Source organism: Mixophyes fleayi, chromosome 3 (assembly GCF_038048845.1).
Source record: "Mixophyes fleayi isolate aMixFle1 chromosome 3, aMixFle1.hap1, whole genome shotgun sequence".
NCBI classification, from domain to species: Eukaryota; Metazoa; Chordata; class Amphibia; order Anura; family Limnodynastidae; genus Mixophyes; species Mixophyes fleayi.
This window is the reverse complement of record NC_134404.1, coordinates 239,865,776-239,882,849: the sequence shown is the minus strand read 5'-3', so window position 1 is coordinate 239,882,849 and position 17,074 is coordinate 239,865,776. Positions and strand designations below refer to the sequence as shown.

The 17,074-nt window shown below is 39.6% G+C and overlaps 1 protein-coding gene across 1 annotated transcript in view; it reads left to right on the top strand.

Moving 5' to 3' along the window:
- Positions 1–16,351, top strand: part of COG2 (component of oligomeric golgi complex 2) — a 152,992-nt gene extending 136,641 nt beyond the window's left edge. Inside the window, exon 18 of the mRNA XM_075203350.1 lies at positions 15,922–16,351. Coding sequence (XP_075059451.1) covers positions 15,922–16,017 — 96 coding nt within the window. The 3' untranslated portion in view covers positions 16,018–16,351. The remainder of the gene's footprint in view (positions 1–15,921) is intronic.
- Positions 16,352–17,074: the final 723 nt, after the last annotated feature.

Genomic DNA, 17,074 nt, shown 5'->3' with positions numbered 1-17,074 from the left:
TAAAGAGGATGCAGGCGATCCTTCACTTTCGAATCTTTCACTTTTCAAAAGAAAGATGAAGTATTCAGTTTCTTTTCTTTCCTCTTCTCATTTAACTGCGATTTTAGAGGAACCTTGGGTTAAACCGGACAAGGAATTCCAGGTTCCAAGGAGGTTCCTTCAAACTATCCTTTCCTAGCGGAGGATATAGTGATGAGGGAGGTTCCACTCAAGGTTGATATACCAGTGGCCCGGTTATCTAGACCTACCACTATTCGTTAGATTTCCAGGGTTTCGGTCCTTTTGATTTCATAGAAACGACTCTTCAAAAGCAGTAATCTTCTGTTTCCAGGAGTCAGTCCAGTACACTACGAAGAAGTTCTCAGAGGGACAGGCAGGCATGGGCACCCAGACATACAGGTCCTAGGCAGGGGGCCAATCAGCAGCATGGCATAGCCTCTTCCCAACCAGCCTTGAATATGGTGGGAGCTTGTCTTCTGCGGTTCCGGGACACACCTCCACAGATTCTTGGGTAAGGAGGATTGTACAGAGAGGCTATATTAGAGACCTCCTGGGTCCCACACCCAGTTGTTTCTTTGTTTCAGGCCTTCCATGGACCAGGGCCATTTTTACTCTTCTGCCCTCAGAAGGTGATAGTTCCAGTCCCAGAGTCTCAAATGAAACAGGAATTTTATTCCAATCTGTTTCTTGTGCAGAAGCCAGACAAGACATTTCAGCCTATTTTAAATCTGAAGTCTTTAAATGCCAGTCTTCAGATAGAAAGGTTCAAAATGGAGTCCCTCAGGTCGGTGATCAATTCTGTGGAGAAGGGAGAATAGCTAGCCTCACTGGATATAAAGGACGCGTACCTCCATCTCTCAATTTGGGGTGGTGACCAAAATCTGTTAACATTTGCAGTAGTGCATCTCCATTTTCAGTTCAGAGCTTTTAACCTTGGGTCTGACCAGAGCTACCTGGGTAATAACCAAACTTATGGCAGTCATATCCATCCTACTCAGGCTAAAGAGGATTACAATGATTCCTTATTTAGATGATTTGCTAATAAAACCTGAATCGTTTCTTCTTCTCCAAAACTATCTACAGATCGCAGCAGATTTGTTAGAGGCTAACCGATTGATAATTAATTACACGAAGTCCAGTTTGAACCCACCCAGTGGAAGGTGTACCTGTGTCTTCTTTTCAACACCCAGTTTCAGAGAGTATTTCTTCCTCAGGAAAAGGTGTTATCCATTCAGAGGCTGGTAAGACTGGTAGTGAGTCACAGGAAGCCATTGGTTCTCCTGTGTATGAGATTATTAGGAAAGACGTTTCCTTTTTCAAAGCTGTGCAGTACGCTCGTTTTCATTTCAGGGCAATTTCTTGAGGAAGTGGTCCAGGTACAGCATACGTCTAGCCAGCCAACATATCAGACTGTCGCCACAGTCACATCTGTCCCCTTCTGTGGTGGTTCAGGGGAGATCATCTGAGCAGGTGGCGTCCTTTTTGCGTCTGGGACTGGATCATTGTAATGACTGACGCCAGTCTGGCTTTGGCGGAATGTGATGTTCTGGTAATTTTAGCTGTCTACATCAAAGGGGTCGAATATTGGGAAGCTTATTTTCTAAGCAGAAATGTAGTCCTCCCAGGAGAATGAGCTCTCTCAATTCAGAGGTCTTCAAACAGATCGTAAAAAGATGAGGACGACCTGAGGTCGATATGATGGCCTCATGCTTTACTTTCAAAATAGAGAGGTTTTGCTCAAGCAATCCGAAACCCTCAAGCGATCCTAGTGGATGATCTCACAGTGCCTTGGGATTTTCATCTAATATAAATCTTTCCTTCAATAGCCATGCTGTCTCGGATTCTCAAAAAAGTCAGGAAGAAAAGAGCAAGTGATCTTGGTGGCACCAGACTGGCCCAAAAGAACTTGGTATGGGGACATCCTAAGGATGGCAGCCAAGCCAGGATGGTGACTTCCACTAAGAGAGGATCTTCTCTCTCTATGTCCATTTTTACACCATGATTTAGCTCGACTCCGTTTGATGGCATAGTTGTTGAAGCCAAGATTTTAAGGGTCAATATAAAATGTGATCCAGACTATGATAATTTAAGGCAGAAGGTTTTTTAGCTCTTAACACAAAGTTTGGAAGACCTATTTGCTATGATATGAACATAGAGGATTCCAGACTTCATTTTCGGTTTGTCCCATCTTTTCACTTTTCTCCAGGATGGTTTAGACAATGTGCTAAGATTAGGTTCTCTAAGGGTCCAAGTGTTTGCTCTATCTGTCTTCTTTCAGAAGAATTTAGCTAATATTCCAGAGGTCCAGAAGTTTTTACAGGTAGTTCTTAGAAATCTGTCACCTTTTGTTCCTCCTATAGACCTATAGACCCTTTGGATCTTAATCTGGTTCTTTTGGTTTTGCAACAACATCCTTTCAAACCTTTAGATTCTGTAGAACGTAAATATCTTACCTGCAATACGTTTTTTTTTCTCCTTGCTAATTCTTCAGTCTCCTTTTCTAATCTTTCATGACGATAGGGCAGTGCTGCAAACTGTTCATTCTTTCCGGCCGAAGGTGGTTTCAGGGTTTCATATTAACCAGGAAATTGTCATTCCTACTTTTCAATGAGAAGGTTCTGCAGATAATCAGAATTCTTGTCTCGTGGATGTAGTCAGATCGCTTTGGATATATGTATCCAGACCTGCTTGTATCCTAGTCCTGTATGACCCCCGGGAGAGGGGTTGGCCAGCAACTAAGCAAACTATTGCCCAATGGATAAGAAGAATGACAATCCGCCATGCTTATGTCTGTGCAGGTAAGCTTGTGCCAGGAAATATTTCTGCTCATTCGACCAGATCAGTAAGTAATCCTGCGCAAAACGTGGCCTCGTCCGAGCAGCTATTTCGGGCAGGAACCTGGTTCTCCATCCATACTTATGCTAAATTCATTCATTTCAACATATTTTCATCCAGGGATGCTAGTTTTGGTAGGAAAGTTTTGCGTATATTTCAGGTTTGCGCGGTGTCTGAGCGTACCCTTCTTTAGGGGCAGCTTCAGAATGTCCCCATGGTGAAGCTGTGTTACCCAAATGATATCATTGAGAAAACAGGATTGTTTGTACTTATGTTAAATCCATTTCTCTGATGTCATCTGGGGACACAAAACCTTCCCTTAAGTTACTTTTGTTACCATTTTTATTTGCTTTCTCTGGGCTTTAGTTTTAGATATAAACTGATGATTGCCAGCAGGTACGTGTATATATATATATATATAGAGGGGAGGAGACCTTCTTTTTTAAATTAACTCCTAAGTGCCCAGTTCCACAGCTACCTCTATATCCCCTTGGTGAAGAAGTGTTCCCCAAATGACATCAGAGAAATGGATTTTTGTTTTGTTTTGTTCTATGTGAATGGTTTAGGGATCCAGTGCCCAAAGTTGAGAGCTGCTGTTGGTGATTGCTTTAGATCGGCACTATTGAGTTTCTGGTCTTAAAATATCCAATTAGATCGGGCACCTGTTTTTGTTTTTCTTCTTCATCGTCTATACAATTGTAAAGTTTTATGGAATATGCTCACACTATATATAAATAAATGATTGATTAACTTTCAAAATAGGTAAATACAGTCTAGCAGATATTATATTTGTACATCTGGGTACCCCACCTTATAAATGTAAACAATATGAAACTGTGATTTAAAGTATTGAAAAAATACATCTCTGAATGTAAATTACAGTGTGAGGTAAAATTAGAAATTATACTAAAGGCACAGTCCCCTCTTCATTCAAACACGCTCTCATCTCTCCTATCCTCAAGAAAGCCAATCTTGATCCCACCTCCCTTGCGAATTATCGCCCTATCTCTCTTCTCCCCTTTGCCTCCAAATTACTCGAGCGGATTGTCTGCAGCCGCCTCACCAGACACCTCTCGGTCAACTCCCTCCTCGACCCCCTCCAATCTGGCTATCGCCCCCTCCACTCCACTGAAACTGCCTTGGCCAAAGTTACCAATGATCTCCTATCAGCCAAAGCCAAGGGTCACTTCTCCCTACTCATCCTCCTCGATCTCTCCGCGGCCTTTGACACTGTAGACCACCCCCTCCTGCTGCAAACTCTTCTCTCTCTTGGCCTTTCCGGTTCGGTCCATGCCTGGTTCACCTCATACCTTGCTAACCGCTCTTTCTCTGTATCCACGTCTGGTTCTTCCTCTACCCCCTCCCCTCTCCCTATTGGAGTCCCTCAAGGCTCTGTTCTGGGCCCTCTACTATTTTCGCTCTACACCTCCTCCCTTGGCGCTCTCATCTCCTCTTTCGGTCTTCAGTATCACCTCTATGCTGATGACATTCAACTCTACATATCTTCCCCTGATCTTTCCACCTCCCTCCTCTCTCGTGTATCTGACTGCCTCTCAGCCATCACCTCCTGGATGTCCTCGCGCTTTCTCAAAATTAACATCTCTAAAACTGAACTCATTGTCTTTCCCCCACCTCGACTCCCTTCCCACCATGACCTCTCTATCGTTGTTAACAACTCCACCATCTCCTCTGTCGGCCAACTCCGCTGCCTTGGGGTCACTCTTGACTCCTCTCTCTCTTTTGCCCCGCACATTCAATGCCTCGCCCAAGCCTGTCGCTTCCAACTCCGCAACATTGCCCGCATCCGTCCCTTCCTCTCTCAGGAAGCCACCAAAACTATCATACACGCACTCATCATCTCCCGCCTTGATTACTGCAACATCCTCCTTACTGGCCTCCCCCACTCCCACCTCGCACCCCTCCGCTCTATACTCAATGCGGCTGCAAGACTCATCTTCCTTTCACGCCGCTCCTCCTCTGCCTCCCCTCTCTGCCTTGCCTTACACTGGCTCCCTTTCCCCTACAGAATCCTTTTCAAACTCCTTACCACCACGTACAAGGCTCTCTCTCAGTCTACGGCCCCTTACATCTTTAACCTCATCTCCATTCACACTCCTGCCCGCTCCCTACGCTCAGCTAATGACCGCCGCCTCTCCTCCACTCTTATCACCACTTCCCACTCCAGAATCCAAGACTTCTCCCGTGCCGCCCCCCTCCACTGGAACGACCTCCCTCGCTCCATCCGTCTCTCTCCTAATCTGTGCTCCTTCAAACGAGCACTCAAAACTCACCTGTTCCTTAAAGCCTACCAACCTTCTACCTAACCCGCATCTCCTCCAAACGTTCTACTCTCTCTCCTCCCGGTCCCTCTCCCCACAGTTCAAATTCCTCCAATTGTGTCTGTTCGTTCACCCACCCTTAGGATGTAAGCTCGAATGAGCAGGGCCTTCTTCCCTCTTGTCTCCACACCTGTTCTTCTACTTCGCCTCTACTGCATTGACCTAACTGGAGTTTCTGAAGCATTGGTATTTTTGTTTATTGTTCTGTATTGTTATACCCTGTATAGTCTACTGTTTGCTTTGTGTACGGCGCTGCGGAAATCTTGTGGCGCCTAACAAATAAATGATAATAATAATAATAATATTAAGTTCTTATAATGATTATGATTTACTAAATACCCTTTATTTTTGCTGGACACAAATACATAGTAACTTAGTTGATGAGGTTGAAAAAAAGACTCCAGTCCATCAAGTTCAACCTATTTTGGATCTCCAGCGATCCCTGTCTTATATTTTAAATTGATCCAGATGAAGCAACCACCAACCTGACCCAATATTGGAGTCCTATTTCTCCCTGGATATATCTCCGCTAAATATTTGCCTAAACCTTTCTTAAGCATATCAATTGAATTTGCCATCACAACCTTCCCTGGCAGTGAATTCTTGACTGCCCTTAATGTAAAGAACCCTCTCCTTTGCTGGTTTTTAAACAACTTCTCCTCTAACCTTAGGGGTGACTGCATGTCTACAGTCCTTGGGGTAAAAAGTTCCCTTGAAAGTTCTCTCTATTGAACCTTAAAGTAATTTGTACATAGTAATCATATCCACTCTTAGACTTCTCGTTTCTAAAGTAAATATGCCTAAACTAGCTAACCCGTTCTCATAACGTAATGACTCCATAACCTTTATCAATTTTGTTGCATCAATTAAAGTTTGCAATGCTACTTTGAATGCGGTCAGGTAGGCTTTGGTGAACAGTGACATTTAGGGAGTATTTGAAGCATTGGATGCTGGCAGAGCGTTTTACAGCGAGGGAGAGCATTCCAGTGTTAGGGAGCAGCATGGGAGTAGTCTTGAATGTGGGAGTGAGATGTGGTTACCAGAGGGGAGGTGGTGGTAGTTGGCCAAGCCGAGAGTGCAGGAAGGAGTGTTTAGGGAGATGTAGGGGGGAGAGGAGAGGGCAAGGGCTTTGTAGGTGATGGTGAGGAGTTTGAATTGGAATCTGTAGGCAATAAGCAGTCAGTGAAGGGATTGGTAGAGGGGGGCGGCACATGTGAAGCTGTGAGGGAGGAAGATCAGTCTTGCATTGAGGAGAGTTATTAGAGAGAGGCAGGTAAGAGCTTGCGAGACAGGAAAAGGTTGCAATACTCAAAGCGAGAGATTATTAGAGAGTGGATTAGTGTTTTGGTTGCATCAATGGAGAGGAAGGATATAATCCTGGCATTATTCTGAATAAAGAAACAACAGGAATGGGGGAGGGACTGGATGTGAGAAGTAAAGGATAGGCAGCCCAGGCAGTTCTAAATACCTACTGTGCATAAAATGCATTTTTACAGTTGCTCTTTATTGCAAACACATGTTCCAGCATACATACACGACAGTTAACACTATCACTTGGTGCTTACGTTTGTCCTTTAGTTGATATTCGTGAGTTGGCTCAAATTAATGAACCTGAAAGATGCGCTCAACCTTGGCACGCCCTTGTACATTGACTATATGCATAATCCCCTTCCCTCCCACATTAGTCCTTATAATCGTAGGCTGTCGGAAGTGTCATTTGTGTTTCGAAGATGAATTGCATACATTTACTTACACTGGCTTATACTCCATTTCTGAGCATGCGTAGAGCAATTTTACGCAAAATACAGCAGGTATTGGCATTTACATTCCTTAAGAATCATTTCCCATATGTATAAATCAACCATTTCATAGAGTTTGTGAAGCGTGCACTCAGACTCTGCCTACTTAGAGAAGCACTGCCCTCCTGACATTGTAACCTGTTGCAGAGTAGTAAAAGCATGTCGGACATATTTAGTTAAGTATAAACACTCCAGCTCAGCAATAGACAGCCGTTAACATATATTAGTGGGAAATAGTGTCAATGCTGAATTACAACAGTAAAACAAAAAAAGATAGTTGTGGAAGAGTGAAAATATTCATAATTATATCGTATAGTATGTTATAGTTAATTATATGGGCACTTCTGTAACTCACCGATATTGTGTCCCTTCCACTTGACAATGCCGTTTCAAGTCTCATGCTGCCTGGCTGAAGTCAGTGAATAAATTATCATGTCAGCCAGACTACAGGAGATTTGAAAACAGCCACTTTGCTGATTCTCAATTAGCAGCTGTTTTCATATTTCCCGCTACCTGGCTGACGTGATCAGTTATTCACTGATTTCAGACAGACAGTGGGAGAATTGAAACTGGTTCAAGTGTAAACCCTGGTGCACTGATGAGTTTCAGTGGTGCCTGTATAATCCACACAAGTACTTAATATTTACTTTGGCCACAGGATATACAGGTGCTAGCTGGCTGACAGAGAAGTACTTGTCACATCAACATTTTGAAGGTTGTAGCCCAGTGATCATATGCTGATGTGCTTCATATATAGGAATCGCAGCCTGCAATATAGTTTGCCACATAGTAAATACATGACAATGCAATCAGAACTCTTTTGGAGTACACAGTTTTAATCCATAAAAAGATTATAACTTGGGAGAGAAACAATATATTAATGCTGTGTACTTTCTTTTGAGAGTGTGCAAAGAAGAAATCATATATATATAGACATGATTGCTAGCAGATAGCCTTTGCTATCAATGACCGTTCCATTTTTTGCCCTGCATTATTTCTCTAATTGGCCGATAGTTCCTGGACCAATGCACTAGTCACCAGGAAGGGGGTCTAAATTGTCGACTAGCCTCCAGAGAATGGATTGTGTACTGTAGACTAGCCAGTCTGTTCAAAGTGGTATGAATACTATCAATTACTATCAATTAAAAATCTTGCACTGCACCTTCTGGTTGTGGCTTTGTCAACCATTTCCTATAAATGCAACATGATTTATAGAAATGTAATTATTCAGTATAATAACTTGGCAGATATGTTATCCTAAAGAAGTATAAATACACACGCACTAGGTAATCACATACCTGGTTTATATAATTAAATCCTTTCAATATCTTATGACCAGGAGGGTGCACCTCTAAACATGTAAATCTATTCAGACTAAAGAACAAAGTGCAAGAGGAGAGCATGTAATAGTGAGGACACTCAGTGATTATAAGAGTTCTTTAAAACATACATTTTATTGAAATGTATTAAAAATATATTGCTTAATCCCATAATTTAGGCCTGAACACTACTAATAGCGAAATATTTAAAAGAAAATAAATATGAGTAAAGTAACAAATTTAAAAATGGCAAACAAATGCCATACCTCGCTGTGTTGTCAGTTTGTTCACTGATATATAAGTAAGTTCTACTTATTGTAACAATAGCTATAGCTGCAAGTTTTATTATGTAAATTAACAGAGAGCCGTCTTGTTGATCCCAGACACTACAATATAAAGGTCTAATATCCTGTACTGAGTCTTTCAACATGTGAAAAGGATCATATTTACACGGGTTCGCTTTATATAGATGTAGCCTATAAATTATGTTGTTTCGGTATTTGATATTTATTATAGTATTTGTTGGAAGCTGTGCATTAATTTAAGGGGGATAACACTTAATTATAAAATAGTCCCGAGGTTGTTGTCATAACACACTTTAATATTAGAGATCTATCCCATTGTTATAATGTTTCTTCAAGGCGATCCCCATCTAATACGTCTGAATTTCTAAATATTTAAGATATTTATTATGATCCTAATTATGTAGCCGATGGTAATCTGCAATCAGTACGCCATTTCATATATACGGAGCATAGATCCAGATTGATTGTCTCTCAGGATTTAGATAATTGAGATCCCCCCAGGTCTCCTAATCTGACGGATAACCCGCGCCGGGCTAAAGATATCACTCGTCAGTAATGGTCTGTAGTCAGTGCACCATTTAATATATATGGAGCTTAGACACAGCCCATTGTCTCCCTAGAATTTAGATAATTGAGATCCCCCAGTTCTCTTAATCTAGTGGATAGCCCACATAGGCTGAAAGTATCACCCGTTCCCTCTGTATAAATAATTTCACACAGCGAGGCGAACGCCGACGCACGTTTCGCTAACTCGCTTTGACCAGGCAAGCCGAGGAGTACAACTGACATCTCTTTTATACTGAATACCACTCCCATTGTCAACGTCATATTGCTGTGAAACAATCAGGTTCCGCCAAGTACGGAAACTTCTCTATTGATGGGCATGTAACTTGACAAATCAAAGAGAGAGCCCACCCACTCTATCCCATGTCTGAATGGTTGAATTCTCAATGAATGAAAGATAAGTGTAAATCTCGCTAATGCCAATAGTCGTGGCATTGTCATTATCCTATTAACTACATACATGCATCGATCTACAAAGAAGGTATTATGGTATTGTTGGTAGTACTATTAGTCAAATATATAGATCGAACTACGGAGAAAGTCATGAGAGATTATATTAAAGCCTATTGTGACCGATTAGTGGGGGATTTTTTATAAAAAGGTTTGGGACACAAATTCATTACTATACTTATTAAATGAATATATTGTGGTACAATAAAATTAAGCTGCGTTATTTCAAATGATGATAAATAAAGAAAAATACAGTATTAATATGGACATTAATGACGTGTCAGTGTTTTGATTTACATTGATTTGAATATTATAAGTGTGGTGAAATGTAAAATAAAGAAAACTAAAGTGATAAGTCATTCAGTTTATATCTAATATTGATACATATAAATAAATAAGACATACATCATTATTTGTATGATGGGTGAAAAAATAATTTTAGCAGTGTGAATTATAATACATCAAAAACAATTAATTAAGTGCAAAAAAGCAAGTGAAAATTAGTAAAGTGCAATTTATTTATCCATATTAGATGAAAACGGTATAGTTAGTTTTGTCATTTAAACCATATGGTATCAAGCTATTCATTAAGAATATTTGTTTTGATCCTTTTTTAAAAGGTCTTGTTGTATATTACCCCCCCTAATTCCCAGAGATACTTGTTCCATTACAAATGCTTGTAATGTGTCTGGATTACTCTCATGGACTAACAAAAAGTGTTTAGCCACCGTAGTTAGAGGTTTAAATTTGTCTCTATCATTTGGGGCATTCTTTATATTGCTGACATGTTCTAATAGGCGTCTCTTAAACGGTCTTGTTGTCATGCTTATATAATTGAGGCCACAGGGGCATGTCAAATAATAGATGACCCCAATTGAATCACATTTGAGAGATTGGTTAATTTTACAGACCCTAAAGTACCTATCAACATATTCTTGTTTTTGGATGGTATATTTATAGGCTTTGCATCTGCCACATTAATAAATTCCCATTGTTCGGTTCAACAGTTTCTTTTTTTTAATGAAGTGGCTATGAACAAAGCGATCCTTCAAATTGCGAGCTCTTCGCCATATTATTGCAATTTGATCATCCAAATTCTTTCTGAGATCGTCATTGGATTCCAGCTGTCATTTTGTAGGAGGTACTAAATAAATGACAGCTAGAATCTGATTGGTTGCTATAGGCAAAATCCCCACTTTTTCAAAGCCGCAGCTTAGTAAATCTAGCCCTGAGTGTTATTTAGTTGTCTACACACCTCCATTACATATTTAGAGGTCGGCCACAGGACTATGTTCTCACCTTTATCTGAAGGTTTAATCACTGTGTCTTCCCAATTCTCTATGTCTTTTAATGCCTTAAATTCTTGTTTGGACAAATTTTTTATTTGTATCACGTGATCTTTTTAGTTTAAATAATTTGTCCAGATCTTTAGATACCAAATCTCGGTAGATTTTGATCTGTGGACAGGTCAAAATGTCAGGAGAGAAGGTGGATTTCTTCTTTAGTTTGGTCTGTTTGTGAATATTTTGTATTGGATATATATCCAGTTCTTTGGCAGTGTCAAGTTCTTCTAAAGTTAACAAGTCTCTCGTCTTCAGTTAGAGATGCCAGCTCCATCCTCAATATGGCATTATCATCAGTAGTATTCATAGATAGAGACTCCCTCATCTTTTTTTGGTTACAGTAAAATTTATTCAATAGTAATTTCCTAGTGAATAAATTCAAGTCTTTTTCCCATTCAAAACGGTTAAAAGACTGTGGGTGAAAATGATAATCCAGAACTTAAGACCTGTATATGTATTGGGTCTAATTGTCTCTCAGTTAGATTAATAATTTTAAATGACGAATCTGATGTATCTGTCGTCTGTAATTCCGCCGACGAAATTGAAATTGAGGACCTTCCTGTCCCTCCATTTGTTTCTCTTTTTGCGTTCTCTTGGTCATGTGTCTCCCCCTTCTTGTCGGTTTGTTTCTGTGGTCCCTCCTTCTTCCACATTCCTGGGGCCTCTTCCTAAAAAAGACCTAGTGTGATAGGAACGGCCTCGTTGGTTAGGGGGGAGGTATCTGATATCTCACTTGTCGAAGAGTCTATTCCAGAGTTGCTATAAGAGCTGTGGGATTTGTTAAATGTCGGTCTATCCCATTTAAAGATTTGGTTTTGAGCGTAATCTCTTTTATCTCGTGCAAACTTTTTTCGTTTCTTTTCCACAGGCTTGCCTGGTCAAAGCGAGTTAGCGAAACGCGCATCGGCGTTCGCCTCCCTGTGTGAAATTATTTATACACCTGTATGCTGCAATAACAATGTATGAATGAGAATTTAAACAGAGGGAACGGGTGATACTTTCAGCCTATGTGGGCTATCCGCTAGATTAAGAGAACTGGGGGATCTCAATTATCTAAATTATAGGGAGACAATGGGCTGTGTCTAAGCTCCATATATATTAAATGGTGCACTGACTACAGACCATTACTGACGAGTGATATCTTTAGCCCGGCGCGGGTTATCCGTCAGATTAGGAGGCCTGGGGGGTTCTCAATTATCTAAATCCTGAGAGAAAATCAATCTGGATCTATGCTCCGTATATATGAAATGGCGTACTGATTGCAGATTACCATCGGCTACATAATTAGGATCATAATAAATATCTTAAATATTTAGAAATTCAGGCGCATTAGATGGGGATCGCCTTGGATAGATCTCTAATATTATAGTGTTATGACAACAACCTCGAGACTATTTTATAATTAAGTGTTAACCCCTTGAATTAATGCACAGCTTCCAACAAATACTATAATAAATATATACCGAAACAACATAATTTATAGGCTACATCTATATAAAGCGAACCCGTGTAAATATGATCCTCTTCACATGTTGAAAGACTTAGTACAGGTTATTAGACCTTTATATTGTAGTGTCTGGGATCAACAAGATGGCTCTCTGTTAATTTACATAATAAAACTTGCAGCTATAGCTATTGTTACAATAAGAAGAACTTATATATCAGTGAACAAACTGACACAACACAGCGAGGCATGGCATTAGTTTGCCATTTTTAAATTAATTTGTTACTTTACTCATATTTATTTATTTTCTTTTAAATATTTCGCTATTAGTAGTATTCAGGCCTAAATTATGGGATTAAGCAATATATTTTTTAATAAATTTCAATAAAATGTATGTTTTAAAGAACTCTTATAATCACTGAGTGCCCTCACTATTACATGCTCTCCTCTTGCACTTTGTTCTTTAGTCTGAATAGATATGTTATCCTTTCACAAATGGCAAATTATTTAAATATTAAAACTGCCAGACTTGCCATTTTACAGAGCAGAATGGAGCAATATACAACTCATCTCCTATACAATTAAATCATTGGATTATTCTTTGCTCACTAATTTTAACATTTATCCACCTCCGTTGCAAACACTTATTTTAAACTTCATCAAGTACTTTTATTTCAATTTCCTTGGCTTATACACCAGGGCCTCATTTAGAGTCGGATGCAATGTGCGTCTCAAATGCAAACTGAGGAGCAGCTGCTGGAGCTGCCCACTGATTTGGTAGGTTATTGTGAATGGGACGCAACCCAAGTTGCGACCCACTCGTAATACCCTACTGAGCTGCAGCCAGTTCCCGCAGCTAGCTAACTACTTGCGCCACCTCATTCCTGCCGCACTTTTTCTCTCTTTTTTGTTGCGTGTTCCTTCTGTGTCTGAGGCCGTCTAGGGTTTTATTTGCGGGTACACGCCCATAGTATCTTTATTATACACGTTAACACCTACATAACTCCGTGTTCCACCCTTTCCCTAATACAGAGATGCAAGCTGTCGCAAGTGTACACTGCGTCTGAAAAGCAGACGGAACAGGTACTTACTGAGCATGCGTGTCACTGTAAAGGTGCACAATGCGCCTGAAACAACCTTTTGCATACGACTCTAAATGAGGCCCACAGTGACCACTTTATTAGGTACATCTGCTTGTTAATACAAATGTCTAATTAGCTAATCATGTGGCAGCAGCAGCACTGAGCTGCTATGTTTTATGTTTGCATGCCTTAATGCACTGAGCATTAAGGCATGCAAACATAAAAGATTCAGTAGTTGTACAGACCAAATTCTAGAATGGGGTAGAAATGTGATCTAAATGACTTTGACCATGGAATGATGCCAGATAGGGGAGGTTTGATTATCTCAGAAACTGCTGATCTCCTGGGATAGTTAGAAGTTAGAGAATGGTGCACAAAACAAAATACATCCTGCGGGCAGCAATTATGTGGCTATAAACGCCTTGTTAACGAGAGAGGACAGAGGAGAATGGCCAGATTCATTCTGGCTTAAGGTGACTGGAAGGCAACTGTAATAAATATAACCATTTGTATTTTTTCCTGCTGCGACTTGTAGATGTGTCAAAATTTGGTATAAACAAATTGAATCTATGGATCCATCTTGCCTTGTGTCAGTGATGCAGGCTGGTGGTGTCATTTGGGGGGGATGTTTTATTGGGCACAATTTAGACTTCTTGTTACCAATTGAGCATCATTTAAATGGCACAGCCTAACTGGGTATTGTTGCTGACAATGTGCATCCCTTTAATGCCACAGTTTACCCTCTGGGTCATTCCATGTCAGTTCAACCAGGGTTGTCCACCACCCATCTCAGATTTCTACGAAAAAAAATTTAGTTAAGAGGGGATGTCAAAACAACTATTTCTGCCAAATATCTCGACTGTCTGACAATTAATTGATTAAATATTAATTTTTCAATTTATTAAATAATTTACTAATCAGTTTATTTGAAGTATCGTGGGTGTTTATTAAGGAATCGACACAAAATTTGGACCCCTAAGGTAACTCTTCCTCCCGAATCCCAAAATCCAGACCAAATTACTTTATCTGCCTCATGTTTTGCGTTACGGCAAAAAGGCACGTTTTTCGAATAGAATTAAAAACGCTAGGTTCAATTGACATTAGGGATCCCATTTCCAAAAAAAAAAAAAAAAAACAGCAGGGTACTCTGTTTCATAGTGGGAAAAAAAAAATGAAGTTGATGTTCGATTACTGCTGTACCTTATACATAATTAACACAAGAAACCATGAAATTTAAAACCTTTAACATAACTTAAGTCCTTAACTGAAGTTGAGTCAACAATCTCATTATTTTTCCCTTGTTTGGAACTTGTTGTAATGGTCTGTAATTTTCCTTAAAGTGTCAGCAGAAAGAGTAAACTGCCTTCCATTACTTCCTTGGATAGTAGGCACTTCCGTTACACAGAGGACGTGAATAAAAGCAACAAAACACTTGTCTCTTGAAGGCCAGGACAGCACATTTGTTGATTGGTTTTGTTTCATTAAGTGTATCAGCACATTTTGTTCCTCCTCATTACATTGAATGATATACCCAATGTAGTTGTTTTGACATTCTCTCTTAACTAAACAATTTTCAAAGAAATCTGAGATGGGTGGTGGACATTTCATGTTTTTTTGGGTGATCTGATGTGGAGTGACCCCTTTGCTAATGGCTAATTCCAGCATGTCACAAAACATATGTTCTCTTAAGCTGATTCCACGAACATGACAATGAATTCAGTGTGTTCCATTGGCCTCTATAGTCACCAGATCTCAATCCATTCCTGGATTAAAAGGTTTATCTAATAAAGTGGTCACTGTGTGTATATCATTATCATCATCATCACCATTTATTTATATAGCGCCACTAATTCCGCAGCACTGTACAGAGATCTCACTCACATCAGTCCCTGCCCCATTGGCGCTTACAGTCTAAATTCCCTAACACACACACAGACAGACAGACTAGGGTCAATTTGTTAACAGCCAATTAACCTACCAGTATGTTTTTTCGAAGTCTGTGTTCTGTCTGAGTCCGTTTAGGGTTTCATTTGCGGATACACGCTCATAGTATCTTTATTATACACGTTCACACTTACATAACTCCGTGTTCCACCCTTTCCCTCATACAGAGACGCAAGCTGTCGCAAGTGTACACTGTCTCTGAAAAGCAGACTAAAACAGGTACTTACTGAGCATGCGCGTCACCAGCAGAGTTTGAACAGAAAATCCCTCTCAGTCTTTACAATGCCTAGTCATGGGCCTACAATGTCTTTTGCTAAGTCTGGCCTCTAGCCCACACCTGTCCTATAAATTTTGCTTCACTTAAGAGTTTACATGTGTGTATTGTGTATTTTTTTGCTGTTTTATTGGTTAGACCATCTTCACAAATATTTAAGCTTGTATGAATTTTATAGTGTTGTATAATATATGTCTAACTTTTTTTTCTTTCTATTTTTTAGATTCAGAACTTTGGTTTGAGCACAGATGACATAAAAGGCTGTGCTGCTCTCATAGAGTTGGTTCAAGCTGCCAGGGAGCAGATTGTAACAGAATAAAGCAAAGAATAAATGTTTAATATGAAGCTGCAGTGATCTATTTTGTGTTTTCAGCTGGTAAATTTTACAGGTATTCCAGGTTTCTGGGTATATTAATAAAAGCATGTTACTGTTTTTATATGCAGCAGCAAATGTCACTACTTTGTAACTATACAAAATATGTGATTAATGTTCTCTATGCTTTTTTCCTATGATGAAATATTATTGTGGTTATACTTTGACTTGTAAAATATAACTGAATAAAAGAATGGTGCAATGAATAAAGAGAGGGTATTCTTTGTTAATATCTAATATAATTTAATGCAGATTGTTTTCATTGTACATTAAATAAATTGTCTGAAAATAAGACTTTTGTGGAATCCCACAAATAAATGTCTCCGTTCTATTATTTGCAAATCTTTCCTGTAATTAAATACGCATACGCGCACTCACACACGTGGCACACAACTGTGAACATACATCATGGGGCTGTTTGCGTGTTTTTTAAAGAAAGACCAAGTTTGCTAGTCAAAAGTAAACTCCAAATGAGGCAGTTGTGCATAACTGCCACACAGTTTTGCTAATAAGAAAAATGCACTTTGTTCTTCACCACTACCTATCATGCATGGTGAAATAAGTGACTGTGTAGGTTTTGTCAGCAAACTTGCATAATGCTTTGAAAGTGAAAATCCACTAAGATTAGGTTATTTTAGATGCTAAACCTGAAAGACTTATTAGAAAGAACAAAACCTGTTTATTAACTCCTATGACAACATTTTCACTAATTTTAACAAATATGCATCAAGGATAAATGATAGTTAATTTACAAAAACACAGTTACCTTTTCAGAACTGTGACACATGGTGATATGGCATCTGCTACATCAACAGCTTTTGTATCTAAGCTGATTTGTTTTAATTCTATTTTACTTTTGTCCATCAATCACTGGGACTTTTGAGTAGATTTGATGATGGCAATATTGGCAGATGGGGCATGTGAGATGTTAAGCACTTTCATCTGAAAACACAGAAAATATTCACTAAAGACACCCAGCAAGACAGTTCAAATCTGAAATAAG